This window comes from Pezoporus occidentalis, unplaced genomic scaffold (genome assembly GCF_034315485.1).
Source record: "Pezoporus occidentalis ecotype Australia unplaced genomic scaffold, CSIRO_AGI_Poc_V1 ctg237, whole genome shotgun sequence".
Taxonomy (NCBI): domain Eukaryota; kingdom Metazoa; phylum Chordata; class Aves; order Psittaciformes; family Psittacidae; genus Pezoporus; species Pezoporus occidentalis.
Genome location: NW_026914255.1, coordinates 184,526 through 199,347, shown reverse-complemented (window position 1 = coordinate 199,347; position 14,822 = coordinate 184,526). Strand labels below are relative to the sequence as shown.

Here is a 14,822-nt window from a genome sequence, read left to right as displayed (position 1 = left end):
AACTTTTTGAAAAGTGGCATGCTGAAATTAACTGTTGAATGTGGTAAGTGGGCAAATGAAGACGAGGGTGAAGTAACCAGAAACGGGGTCCCGTTGGAAGTCCATTTAGGATTTCTTTGATTTTTTTGATAGGTATCTTCCATGGCAAGCTTGGGGACACCTGCACTCTATGCCTGAGAGTGAAATGCAGCTGCACATGACTTTAGACCTCATATGGGTTTCTCATGTGTAGTTTCATCTATGCATAGGTACATAGGACTTGATAAAAGTCCTCCTTTTCGTCTGGACTCTCATACCTCAGTTCAGCATGATGTAATGGGTGTGCAGTAAGATTTATGCTCCAGTTTGTTAGAAATAGGTGGAATATCTCTGCTTCAGGCTCAGTGTTACAGTTAGATTTGTTAAAATACTCCAGCTTCTGCCTGAGTGAAAGCAGCCCAGTTGCAGGATCCTATTTCAAGGCTGAAGAATGAGGGTCAGGCTTCCCATTGCTCTGGGCTGGGGGAAATAATTTGCAAAGCAATGGTGGTACGTGTACTGCATGCTCAAAGTAGCAGTACAGTGTGTCAGAATAATGAAGAAGGCATTTAATTCTTTTGGAGAAAGGTCATTTAGTTATTCATCATGAACTGTTTGTTGAACTCTGCTTCCTAGGACTTACGTACTTTGAACTGGTTCATAAGCAGAGCAAAATAAAGGAGTCAATCATATAAATATGATGTGACTGCCTGGTAATTATTTACTTGTGAAATACAAACTCACTCCTCTAAACGAGATAACAAGGTTTTATTGAGGGACAAAGTCAATAAAGCAAAAGCAACAGCACTGGCCACATGACCGTAGCCAGAGGCGCAAGTGATTAGTATTTGTTACAGGTTTATATACTTTCACTATTATATTATTTACATACATATTCATAATTCCCACATATAGGCAGTGAATATTATAACTAGCTCCAAGAACTTACTATCATAAGTCTTCTCCTCTTGGCATCTGCGCACTGCTCTCTGGTGATTGTGGGCAGGGGTCTTGAGGACGAAGTAAGCAGTCGTCCTCTTGTGAGTAGGGGTCTTCAAGATGAAGTAAGCAGCCTTCCTCACAGTGTACTTTTCACCTTTGGCACAGTTGAATGCCCCAGTAATCACACAACTAGCTGAAACCAGCTGTATCTGTAATTCTTCTGATAACTAGCAAAGATCTAAAACAGTGTGACCTTCCTGCAAAATTTATTGCAGGATGGGCAGACAAGGAGTATCCTGAGCTAGCAGATGTCTGGGAGGCTCTGTCTCTAAACTAACTGATAAGTAGAAGGATGGAATAACTCATTCATGTTTAGCAGGGCCACTAAATCCTGTTATCTCACCACAGACTTACAACACAAACATTGTCCTTTAAAACTACTTTAGAAGACTATTGTGAAACAATTAACTCATGTTTAGTGGGGCCACTAAATTCCACAGACTTACAACATAAACATTGTTCTCTTTCTACAACCTAAGTTAAGCTAAAAAGTACTTTATGTTTTTCAGTCACTAGCTTTTCTCAAGCCCCCCCCCTTCTTTCTTTTACCTTTACAAATTCTTTTGCTATGTGACTGTTTTGCTCAAGAGTTCTAGCCCTTTTTAACTTGTCTAACCTTGTGTCTTTAGCGAGCTTTGTTTCTGTTATTGTAAACTGGTACAGTTATATCCACATAACCACACCTATGATTTGCGAAAGCCAGTACATTGATGTGTTTAGCACATTACTGATACATGGAAACAAATGTTCGTAACAGGCATTAAGCTAACTATTGAAGTTACCACTAGTGAATAGCTCTGCCACATTAAGAAAAAGACACTTTTTAGGAATAAGGCACACTTTGCTTTTTATTACTGCCATTTACTTTGAACAATTCTAAAGGAGGGGGCTTGTGATGTTCAGAATCCATGGAGTTATGGTATTTTATGTGTAATTTGGTAATACACCATTTTCATTTGCATAATACAAACAAAATAAACAAAATACAAATATAGCATAGTATAAATGCAGTGCTAGCATGACCAAGGACAGTGAGGGAGTGCAGGTGATGATAGTTTATTAGATGGCTAAATAAAGACAGGTGGAAAATAATTACATTATAAGAAAATGGGGACACACATTTTCTCACTTCACTAGATCACTCCTTACATATTGCTTAAGCTCTCCATGAAAAAGACTGAGATACCAGTTGTAACAAAACAAAACAAAACCCAGACACCTTTTATAAGTAGTTCATATTCTTTTAAGACCAGTTTTCCAAATGGCAAAGGGGTGGTGTATTTGGCAGGAGGTCTGATAGAAGGGGAGCTCTGAAATGAGAAGTTCTCCAGAAGAGAAGAGCAGGCAGTCCAACATGAAGGCTGTGCACACAAAACTTCTGCCTGATTTCTCTGTCTTGTAGTAATCAAGGAGAGTAATTTACTTACTTAAAAATTGGGAATGGTTCTTCTGTAACAGGTACGTGTAAAACAGATAATGACTGATGGGGCTGACGAGAAGCTCAGAATGGTGTTTGCTTGGCAGTGATAGGCTTGAAATGTGCCTTCTATGCCTTCAAGACCATGTCAAACTTCCTCTAACAGCATTTTCCCAATTCACTCTAAGCAAGACCCTATTTACTCCCTTAAACATGGAGTTGTGTTCACTTTAGCATCCTGGGATGGCAGGGAGTCCTGCTAACTTTCAGCAGTAAGACTGAAAGGGTCAAAAATCTGTTCAGAATCAATCACAAATTGTAATAATCTTGGTAATTACAGTAAAGTGTTGCTGCTGGAGGGTAATTATGGATTTTTGTACACTCAAGCTTCTTTTTATAATCTTGTGAAAAAGCACCCTTTTATCTCTCTTTTCTTCTCCTGCTTTACCACATACTTCTTTTCATGTGTTGGAGGGGAAAATAAACCCTTTAAAATTATTAAGCTCCACAAAATGGAATGAAATTCTGTCTTTAAATGTCAAGAGGTGGGGGTGGAGGGAAAGGAGCAAATTTCATCCCTTCTCTTGTATTCTGAGTACTCAGAAGTCAGCTATGAAATGAAATACTTTGGGTTTCATGAGTGACTGGTGTGAAGCAGGGTCAGAATCATATGATCTTCAGGAAAATAGGAGTGAACAGGGGTAAGAAATATTCTACAAGGATGCTTCATGTTTCAAGCTTTTTTTCTTGGAAAAAAAATTACCATGCATCCAGTTTTGAGTGTATTTATTACCTTATACAGTATTAGTACAGATTTTGATAACTAGAAAGTAACGTAATTACCTTTAAGTTATTTCTCTGTATCTATTATGGGTATCCAGTTATTTGATAAATAGTGCAAAAGTTGAAAATTTAGAGTGGGGCTCATTTTTATGTGTTTGTTTTCTGTCTCAGCATATTTCTAAATGTATGTCTCTTGGCATTAAATGCACAGCCAGGGTAGCATTAGCATCACCCAAAATGGCAAAGACATATTCAGTGTGTAAATGAATCATAGAATTATAGAATATCTCAAGTTGGAAAGGACCCATAAGGCTCATCAGTTCCAACTCCCTGCTCATTGCAGGACTACCTGAAACTAAACCATAGCATCATCTAGATACTCCTTCAGCTCTGACAGGGTTTGAGCTATGACCACTTCCCTGGGGACCCTGTTCCAGTGACTGACCATCCTTTCAGTGAAGAAGCAAATGACAGTATATGAGGAGTGTTCACAAAAGGGGTGAAATAAAAAACTGAGAAGGATCAGAACGTTGCTGAGTTCTGCAAATTCTACTTCATGTGTATTTCTTAGGTGCCACCAGTGTTATGAAGAGATTTCAATACCGCTAAAACAATTTGAAGTTAGAATTGCTGCTCTTACAAATCCACATGGCCCCTGCTTGTGGCTGGCCATTAACCTTCAGCCACTAAATGGCAAATTACTGGATTCTTACCGGAATTGTGAGATTATAATCTCATAAAATAATGTCATTTGACTGCAAGCCATACTGGGGACCCACTGAATAACTGAGCAATACACTGACAGGGTTTAGGACTTCTTGCTGACATGGAGGATTAGGGAAGTCTCTGTGTATTGTCATTCTGTGATATAAGAAAATGAAATCCCCTTTTCGTGTGGAACATCAGAGCTATGCATTTTAATTTCCCCCAAAGGAACAGGCTGGAGATGAAATTGAATGAGATCCTGGACTGAATCTCGGTGTTTGCTTAACTGCTTCATCAGACATGATCAGGAAACAAGCTATGGTTATTCATGAGAAATGTAGAAATCTATTGAATGGGTCACTTTGTTTAGGTTAAAAAAAAAATTAATCATATCATGAGTGCTTACCAGAAAGCACTATAACGGTTGTTACAAATCTTCATCATCCCTATTTTGTGTGCATTATATGACTATTTCTTGCAGAGACTGAAGGAGCTGAAACAGAGGGAGTTTGCTCGAAACATAGCATCTAAGTCATGGAAAGATGAAAAGAAACAGGAGAAAGCCCTTCGACGTTTGCACAAGCTGGCTGAGCTAAGGAAAGAGAGAACGTGGTAAGTGCATAACTGCTGAAACAAAAAATACTTTCAAATAAACTCTTTGCTGTTAGCTGGTGCTGTGGGATGCAAGGCTATTGGAGTCCCTTGACTGGAGCCCCATGGATTTGTTTGGATGGTATTTTTGAAGCGGTATGTATACAATAATCTGATTCACACTGCAGAAATGAATGTTTACTCTTGGTTTTTCAGTGGAGCTAAAATGGCATGTATTTTTAGTTTAAAAAAAAAAGTGTCATCTATATTTCATGAAACCAGGCACGTTGGTTGAAAGCTGCATGAACATGCATTTGCAGACTGACACTACTTCATTGATGAGGTGAGGAATACAGTCTGTCTTTCTAGGATGTAACAGATCTCTGCCATTTCGTTTTCAAACTGCTCGCCTGGGAAAGTATCCAGAAATCTTGTATTAAATTTCAGTAACCGGATTTTTGATATTAAAAGGTAAAAGTGCTTCTTTTCCCCAGCTCAACAGAGTGTTCACCTCCCTCTACAAAAGTGACTCCTTTCTAATCATACATCTTAGTGGTGCATCTGGGGATAATGTTGAAATTAACATTGAGCTTGCTCATTGTGACTGTGTTCTCACTTAAATATGACAGTTATGACACCAACAAGCCACTGAAAATACACATACCAATTTCTCGCAGTGGAATCTCAGTGGGGAAAAGGCAAAAAAAATAGCTGCTGAAACTCTCCTTCATGACATTTGCATTTATCTCTCAGCTTATTTCTCTATTTAAGAATTGCTGTTTACTGCCACTTTGTAGTAAACAGAATGTTTCTTAGAGGTGTGATACAGACAGACACACAGGGTTTTTTAAACTGGTATTTTCTAGGTTGGTTTTACAGAAGTCACCATTTTACTGTGTAAAGAAAGGATTTGTGGGGGGGGGTTAGTATATATTTTAAATTTATGAAGAACTGGACAAGGCAGGAATTCTCATGAGAAATTCTTTTCCGTGAAACCTCTACCTTAATTCTAGACTCAGTAGAATAAGTTAAGCATTCTTTATCTCAGCACTTCTATGGGTCCTAAACAACATTTGAAAGTTTCCCCAATGACTCATTATCTAGTACTGCTCTACACTGAAGCACAGAATAATTTGGTTACAAAAACAAAAAAAGAATGTTGTAAGACAGGTCCATTACTCCGAGTGCTGAGCAGTTCTTGTGGATCCTGGAAACTTGGCAGCTTCAACAGTTTTTGCTCTGCTCTTGGCTTTGTATTAAGTCAAGTAGAACAGATGGGAAGATGACATGAAATAAAGGACAGAAGTAGACAGTGATAATTTTTTTCTTGGGAAGAATGAATCACTTACTGCACTATTGTCAGCTGAAATACTCTCGTTGATATTATTTTTCCATGAAAGAAACTGCTGAGATTGCAATTGTTCAGTCTGTGAACATGAATAGGATGGGAGCTGCTGGGTGACTGACGATGGGCAGAGCTGCTGTCACTGGGATGTTGACTAAGGTGGAAGTCATGTGCATGAGGCACTCTGTGGTTTAGTAAATTTTGTAGCACAAAAGCATGTAAAACTTATGCTGTTTGTAGTAACAGTCTTGTAATCATGATGATCTACTGGGAGGAGAAGCAACATTTTTAGATAAATGAATAGTCTCTTATTGGGACAGGCAGGGTGTCTAGGAAAAGTGAACTACCTCATAGGGATCTGAGCCCTTCAGCTGCTGACTTCACATGAAGGAACTGGAGGCACAACATCTACTTTCTTTTTTTATTCTAGTCAGCTGATCTTAGTATAAAAGATGACATTTTTTTCATATTCTAAGTCTACATATCCTCACATTCTTTGTCTTTCGTTAAAAAAAAAAAAATGTTGTAGATACCCATGTAATTCCATATTTCTGTCTGCAGCTCTCTGAAAGGTACTGACTCCGAGTTTTGTTTTCCTTCCTAGTGCTCCTGGAAGCGGCCCTATGTTCAAATCTACTACAGTGACTGTGCGAGATCATTGCAGTAATAACCCCCGAAGTGCCATCACAGATTCTTCCAACAGTCAGGATTTAATGCATGATACACAGAATGGTGAAGATGTTGCTTCTGTTACTTCTTCCATTCCTGGAAATGCATGTAGTAACAAATCCGACACTAACAAATGTGGAGATCAGGTTCAAGGAGCTCAAGGTCATAGAGTTGGTTTCTCTTTTGCTTTTCCCAAGAAAGCAGTGGTCAAACTGGAGTCTTCAGCTGCTGTTTTCTATGAATATAATGACGAGACATCTATAGAGCATGGATTTAGCAGAAGAAGTAGGTTTGTTCCAGGAGCATGTAACATTCAGTCTCCTTCAGTGGCAGAAATAGTCCTGTGCCCTGAGGAGAAACATAACTGTTTTCACCCACTGGTGGAAAAATGCATAGGCACAGCAGGAACTCCTAAAGCTCAGGAGCCAGAAAAACTGGCTGGTGAAGAAAGCGGTGTGCTAGAGTCTCCTATCTTAACTCCTGCTGCATCCCATTCAAAGCAGCTGGTTTCCTTGGACATGGGTGGCTATGGCATTGATGTGAATGCAGCAGACGTTGTGGACCAAATGCTGCCCATGGCTGTGGACAGTGCTCGGGTCCTGCCCCTGGACTGCAGCGGGTATGAGCTGCAGGCCAACAGGGCTCTGGCACAAGCAATTGTGGAGGACTCTTTATCTCTGCAGGATGTTGCCAAGGAAAATGATACAGATAGCAACAGTGATCCATCCATGACTGAAACTGAAATAAAAAGACTGGTTGCAGATGTATCAGTTCCATCAGCATCTGAAGAAGGTAGTGGTGGAACCCCACAAAGCAAACTGGACGTGCACAAGAGACCTTGTGAACCTTTTGTTCCTGTTCTTAGCAAACACGGATCAAATATTCTTCAGTGGCCATCGGAAATGTTAATTTACACAAGTACAGACCCATCAATTTCTTACAGCTGCAATCCTTTATATTTTGATTTCAAGTTATCAAGAGCAACTGGCAGCCAAGAAAAGCCCAAGCATCAGCCAAACATACCTCATTTGCACCATAAAAGTGAATCCAACCATAGCTTAGTCTTGAATTTTACAAATAAACCTATTTCAGAGTGTGGTGATTATGAACCAGAAATCAATAAAGATGTGTGTGACTATACAATACCCCTTATAAGTGACAATTCCCTCCTCATAAATTGTGATTTTGCAAAAAATCAAAATAAAGTGTCTTTGGATGAATCATTCAGGATTAGAAAAATAGAAAAGTATCGCCTTTCTAAAAATCACTTACGACAAAACACTGTGATAGATGAGAAATACAACAAAATCTGGATCAAAGAAAGCCATGAAAAATGGCTACACAAAAGTAGAAAATGGAAACGGAAAAGAAAATTGTATCGTCATCATCATCACTGTGGGGACATGACAGCAGCAGAAATGGAGATGTCCTCAATGAGTGAAAAAGAAATCAGTTACCAAGATGAAAACAAATATCAGCACCTCCAAAATAATCCAGAGAAGTGCAGATATGATGTGGGGAATATCTGGCTAGATGCAGGTGAGCTACAGCATTCGCATCAAAAACTTGGTATTGAAAATTGTCATAAGAGAGTCATGTCTGCACCACATCATGTACATGGAGACAGAGCCTGGTGTGATGTTTGGAGTGCAACCAATAACCAGCACCATGGTTGTAAGCAATGGCACAGAAGGAGCAGAGCAAGTTCTCAGGCATATGCAAAGCAGCTGGCTCTGAGTTCCAGGAGGCACAGCCTCAGGTACACTAAAACATGTTGTAGCTGGAAAGCCAGGAGGTCAAGCTGTAGCCCAGAGCATAAATGTTTAGGACACTGCAGTGTGGAAAAGAGTCTGAGTCAAAAACAGTTCATAAAGAGAGGTTACAGTGTTCTGACAGAAGAAACAAAGAAATCCCACTGCAAGTGGAGAGAGCATACCTGTTCCTCTTCATCAGAAGAAAGCTCGTACGGACAAACATTATCAGCAGAGGAATATCTGAGGCAAGCTCAAACTATAGGTACACGTCACAGGACAAAAGGGAAACAAAGGAAAAGAAAAACCAGAATCCGTCGCATATTCCTTGACAGGAAAGCAAGGAGTGAGAACTCCAGACCTTCCACAGAAAGTTCTGCAAATTCTACGTTAAATGTTTTGAGGGGCCTCTCAACTCAAGACAGTCTAGAGGAAGTTAGTGCAGATCCCAAAGCTGATCATGCAAAAGACACAGATGAAATGACAAAACTGGAGGAAAGCAAGTCATCTCTAGACACTGACATTTCACACGTGTTAGAACACAATGAACCAAGGGTGTGCACAGTGATGAAGAACACGCTGGGTGTATTTTCTGATGTTGTCACTGTGCCCCTTCCTGAGCACCGCGCTCCAGCAGCTGCCAGCACACAGGGTGTTCTGCAAAACGAAAAGAAGACAGAAGAGGTCAACAGTCATGAAAATCAGGCTCATTACAAACCTCCCCTCCCCAACAGACATTTGGAACAAGCTCCTCCTAGATCCAGTCTTTGCCATTATGAATTGGCCGAGTCTCTACCACATGAGAAAATAAATGAGATGACTGGTGAATGGGTACAGTGTAATCCTGGTATATTTAGCAGCCCACCACCCTTGCCATTCAAGGAAGCACATGTAAACAGTCACAGTTTTTTAACTACTGAGCAGTTACTAGCCCCTTTTACCCCGCCTGATCAGACACTGATATTCCCTCCAGATAAACACAACAAATTCAAAGATCTCCCGTCTGAGGCCTATCAGCAGATCATGCCACAGAACATACTGGCCAGCAAAGTGAAGTTCACCTTCCCTCCCACACCAATCCAGCCCCCGAATTCCCCACTGCAGCCTGTACCCCTGCAGCCGCCATTGTGCTCTACCTCCATCACCACCATCCACCACACTGTCCTACAGCAGCATGCCGCTGCTTCACTGAAGGTTCTCCAGCCCCACCAGCAGTTTCTCTCACAGGTCCCGGCTCTTTCCCGAGCTCCTTTACCTCATGTGCCAGTAGGACCAAGGCTTTGCCCAGGGGTTCACACAGCTTTTGTCACCGCACCGCACTTGCCACTGCTGCCACCCTCAGTCCTGCCACCAAGCCCGCCGGCATTCCCACTGCTGCCGCACACCGTCTTCCCATCCCTGCTGTCCCCACACCCTACTGTCATCCCCCTGCAGCCCCTCTTTTAGGATGGGTTCTCAGGGCTGGGGGAAGGAGCCCTCAGCTCAGTGGTCCTGCTGCTTCTACAGCCCCCCTCGACTTTGCAGGATGGTTCTGTGAAATGAACTGGTTAAAATTCCTTGTTCCTTGGGAAGCATTTACTGTAAGTACAATGATGCAAACATTCATGTTGAGGTCAGACCTGTACTATAACAAAAGCACTAAATAGTCTGATGCTAGTATGAACTCTATATGTAAGTGAAAATCATGTCTTAGAATATGTACAATATAAATAAAATATATTTATAGTTCTATAACATGTTGTATTCACTTTTTTGTTTTTATCTTTGTGTATTTGCACCTATTTAATGTTTAGACAAAGCTGATGCACTATGTTTTGTACTATGTCCTCTGAAACTGTAAATCTGGTGACAAATATCTCTTGCAATAAATTTTTGTTAACTACTTAAGTATATAAAAAAATCTTTCGTTATAAGCCTCATGGATGTTGCTCTTCCATGGTTTTCTGCAGCTGAATAGCATCCTCTGCCCCTACTCTGTTTGAATAATCAGGTTTCCTATGCATCAGTGATTTATCAAGGAGGCTCAGAGGCTAATACCTTGAGGTATTGTCTCGCTGAGCAAGAGAGGAAGATTAATAGATGTGTTTGTGTTAGCAGCTTGAAGTTACCATGACAAATTGTGCCTACTTGTAGTATGTGCACAAACTGCTCACTGTTGGAGCTAATCCCTTTTGTACTAAACCACAAAATGATGATGTAACAAAAATGACATCAATGATGGCCTGGGGGGAATATCAACAGCAGTTTGACTTCCAGGGAATATTGCTCACACTGGAATGGTGAAGCACAGGGAAGATCTTGGCTCCACCAAGCAGTTGTGCTCTGACTGCGCACAGCCCTTGATGGGGCAGATCTGTTTGGGTGAGGTCCTTCCTGCCTGTGCAGTGTGTGACAATAACAAGGATGCATGAGTATGAAGGGGATGTCAGGTGGAGGTTCACATGGGGAAACCCACCAGGGTTTGAGACAGATTCTCACCTCACTTTCACCCTCTCTTTCCTGAAGCAGTTTGCCAAAGTAGAATAACATTGAATAGAGATCAGCTAAAATAATAATATGCTGCCATTGCTTCTAACTCTATTTCAAAGACTTCTCCCTACCTCTGCAGTCTGTTTATTGCTTTAGCAGCTATAAACAGCTTTAGGCAGTGAAATCTCCACATTTGCTTTAGTTTGGGATGTATCAGGCCCACACCTACAACAAAACCAAAGACATTCTGAGATAGAACCATCTTTTTGAGTTAAAATGAAGTGTTACCACGTGAATGAAGCTAAGGATTTGCAGCATGACCCTTAGTGCTAGAAGTAGGCCCTCTGTAATGGAAGGTAGGTGTTAGCAATCCAATTAATTACTTAGTTTCACCTTTTTATGTGAAATAAATTATATAATAAATATATAATATATATTTATTATATAATTTATATATGAAATAAATATATAATAAAATTATATAAAGTTGAACTTAAAAAGTAGTAATTTTGGAAGATTATTAATATGCATTACATATGAATAGCTACAGACATTAATCATTTGAAAAGTAATACTATATCTTAAGACATATATATGGATATTACTTCCTGCATCTATAGCATTATAACTTACCTGTGTCAATAATGCAAGTTTTGGATAATATTACATTAAAACTATAGCAAATGACATCTTGTCACTATGATTACAGTGTCAGCTACTCAAGGAATGCGAGTTTTCCCTGTCTTGCAGTTACAAAGGGCTAAAGTATGCCAATAAGCAAAAAGCTGATAAGAAAGAGCAGTTGAGATATCAGGGTCTGGAGAGCGACTCGGATCTCCTGACTGAGGCTGTGTCAATGAGCAGGATGTTGCTGTCCCTGTAATGCCATAAAGAGGGTATATTTTCTCTATTTGCAATTTCAGGTGAATGCCTGTTTCTATTTATCTGGTACCTGAAAAAACGTAGCATAGAAGTGACTTTATACACCTTTATTTTGCAAGTATGCCTACATAATCTATATGTCTCCACTACTGCCTGTGATATGTAGGTACCAAGCAGGTGCTAAACACAGGAATATCTGAAGTGGGAAGGTTCATGCCAGCTCCCTTAGCTGACTTCTGCATTTCTGTCCTTCTGTGTAGTAGCCAACACAGACAGTCCGTTGGGTTCTGATGTCTCAACAAAGACAAAAAAAACATCTAATTCTATGAGTACACTTGAAAAAAGTCATGTAGGAAAATCATGATTGCATGTTATCAGATCCATGCATTTTTATCTGGCAGGAGATGAAAAATCACCAATTTCAGTTTTTCAGTTGCAATATTCATTGAAAAATCCCATCTTTTAAATTTAGAAGTCCACATTTTTTTAACAAAATGTTCCAATAGCTTTAAATTTTACTTTATTCCTTACAATTTTCTTCCTATTTTAAGTTGTTAAACTTTGAAGACATTGCACAAGTATTTGTTATCTACTGTAACTGCTTTAAGTGCATAAACTACTTAAAAACTCTAAGAACCAAGTGTACTCATATGCTATTGCTTGGATCGCTACAGCTGTTTATATATATGACTTCATTTGTAAAAGCAAAACCAATATAAAAATAAATCACAAGTTAAATTTAAAATTGAGCATACTAGATTAAATGACCTAATGAAATATTCTTTTGAGTTTTTCTTTTATTATTAAAGATCTAACTTCTAGTAAGTTATATAAAGGTAGCTCTTCTTATTCATGTTCTATCTGATACTTTTGATTAAATGTGTATTTTTCTTCCATAACTTGGCAGAATATTTCAAATACTAAATTATTGAATTTTTATCATTCTAAATAAATTCCACAAAATTTTTTCAATCTAATGAATTTATGGTTGAATTTTCAGATTTACACAGATTGAGTGTGTCTATGCTTCTGGCCAGTTTTCCAATTTGTAGAACTATTGGCCTGTCTTCCTAGTGTAAACAGGCAAAGTGGTACACAGAATGGAAGGAATTAAACCTTCAGATCTTAACCTAAACAAGGTTATAGATTTTGTTAAGTGATTTCCCAGACCAGCTCTGCAGAGAAATTCCTTGGAAAGTTAATCTGTTCTGCTGAGGTGAGAAGAGTACCTTTGTTTGGTCCTTTGAAAATTGCAATTTGCCCAGACCATGATCTTCCTGGGGATGTCCCATTGCTCAGGTAATGTGACCCACAGGGTCACGCTCTGGAGAAGCTTTTGGGCATTAAGGAACATACAAGACAATGTCTTGTATTGGTATGCAAACTAGCAGCTCTGCAAGTTTTGAATTACTGCAGAGCAATCACCACATTTCAGATTCTACAGGAGTGAGTGATGGGTAGTCACTTATGGAGAAACTGTTGACCACAATCATTGGTAAAAACCCCACCTTTTACAGTGTTATTGGGTGATAATGTTTTTATCATTTGCTGTAATCAAACAGCAATGAAATCATTAATGAAGCAACATCTTCTTTGCTTGCCATGTTAACTTTGTAGTAGGTCATGTATTCAGGCTAAGCTTTAAAAGGCCATTGGGACATCCATTTTTCTTTAATATCCTACTATACATGATAATATGCTGCTTATACAACACACGACATGGCTATAGTTTTTTTTTGTCGAGTTAATTTTCTATGACTGTGCATTTTTCTCAAAGTACTTGTTTTTTTTTGTTGTGATAATATTTACTTCATGTGCTGCATTTAAAATACAGCTGTAAGAATAATTTGGCCAAACTCTTCATCAGTGTAAATCAATGCACAACTTCTGACCTCAGTGGAATTTCATTGATTTGTACCAACCCAAAATCGCTCATGTTGCAGTGTTAAGGATTTTGTAAACTTGCTCAGTTAAGGCAATAAGTTATGACCAGGTGAATGTATTTTTAAGGCAGTTATTTGTTTATATCTAAGGAGGTAAATTTTAATCTCCTGGATATTGTACTGTGGTGCTCCTGGTCTACATGTTCTAAACACCACACATTCATTTTCTGATTTCCCTTCCTGTGCATTGCCTAAAGACTCGTGTATGTGTAGCAGTGCACATATTTATGCAATATGCCTTCCAGATGTACAATTTTACAAAGCTATCTAAACTCTATTGAAAGTAAAGACCTTTTTACTGTATAAAGATCATTTGATATTTTTAAATTAACATGGCTTACTCTCTAAATGTGTATGTTATTTTATAGATCACTGAATGCTTGCAGTAGGCATGGTTTTGTATATTATTTTATGTCCTTCCTTCTCCCCTTTACTTCAGGAACACTATAAAGCTTTCTGGTTTTCTGTAAGATTATCAGAGTGTATTGTAATGTATCTATTTCTGAATATGAACCAGGCTTCTTTATTACTTCTAACTGCAAAAATTAGTGTACCGACTTTAAGAATTATCTTATTTTTGCTTCAAGCTTCTGTTTCATTTTATGGATTGTATAAGGTTGGGAGAATTTCTACTCTGAATCTGAAGTTTGACCTGTTGGTAAAATTCTGAAACCAGTGAATTCTTAAGACAGTTTTGCCATTAACGTTGCTGAGGACGTATTTTGTCCTGGGGCATTAGGGCACTTTACTTATTAAAACTCCCTAATACTCACTGCTTTCACTTGAATAATAATTTCATAAAGTATGAGGAGGAGCACAGACCAGTAAGGAAAAATTGATCCATTTTACATCAGTCTTTTGTTGATCTATTTTTGTTGTAACAATATTTCTGTAATTAATGACCGTAAGGGTATGTCCTTAAAATTTCTGTTCTGTATCATCAGTGTTTTGAAATGTATACATGCACCTTCTATTTGATACCAAAGAAAAAAACAGATTTAGTAAGTGTGACTAAATTCATACAGTATTTAGATAAAGTGTCAGTAGTCTTTAATGGGATAAGATCAGAATGTGCAAATTCATGTAGAGAATATGACAATAATAAATTAAGCTTCAAATGTGAATCCACAATGGATATAATACTATTTATGTGAATTAAAGGAGGTTACTATTAAATCAGTAGTGGTGTTTGTTTGCTATGAATGAGATTTTTAGAGATAAATTATTTTCCTTTTTTTTCTTCAAAA

General features: G+C 38.7%; 1 protein-coding gene across 4 annotated transcripts in view; it reads left to right on the top strand.

Annotated features, from left to right (window-relative positions):
- ZNF804A (zinc finger protein 804A) overlaps nucleotides 1-11,154 on the top strand; it is a 214,521-nt gene extending 203,367 nt beyond the window's left edge. For all 4 annotated transcript variants that reach the window (XM_062621986.1, XM_062621987.1, XM_062621984.1 and 1 more), the window contains 2 exons: nucleotides 4,407-4,537; nucleotides 6,466-11,154. In XM_062621986.1, coding sequence (XP_062477970.1) covers nucleotides 4,407-4,537; nucleotides 6,466-9,727 — 3,393 coding nt within the window. In that variant the 3' untranslated portion in view covers nucleotides 9,728-11,154. The remainder of the gene's footprint in view (nucleotides 1-4,406; nucleotides 4,538-6,465) is intronic.
- The last annotated feature ends 3,668 nt before the right edge of the window (nucleotides 11,155-14,822 follow it).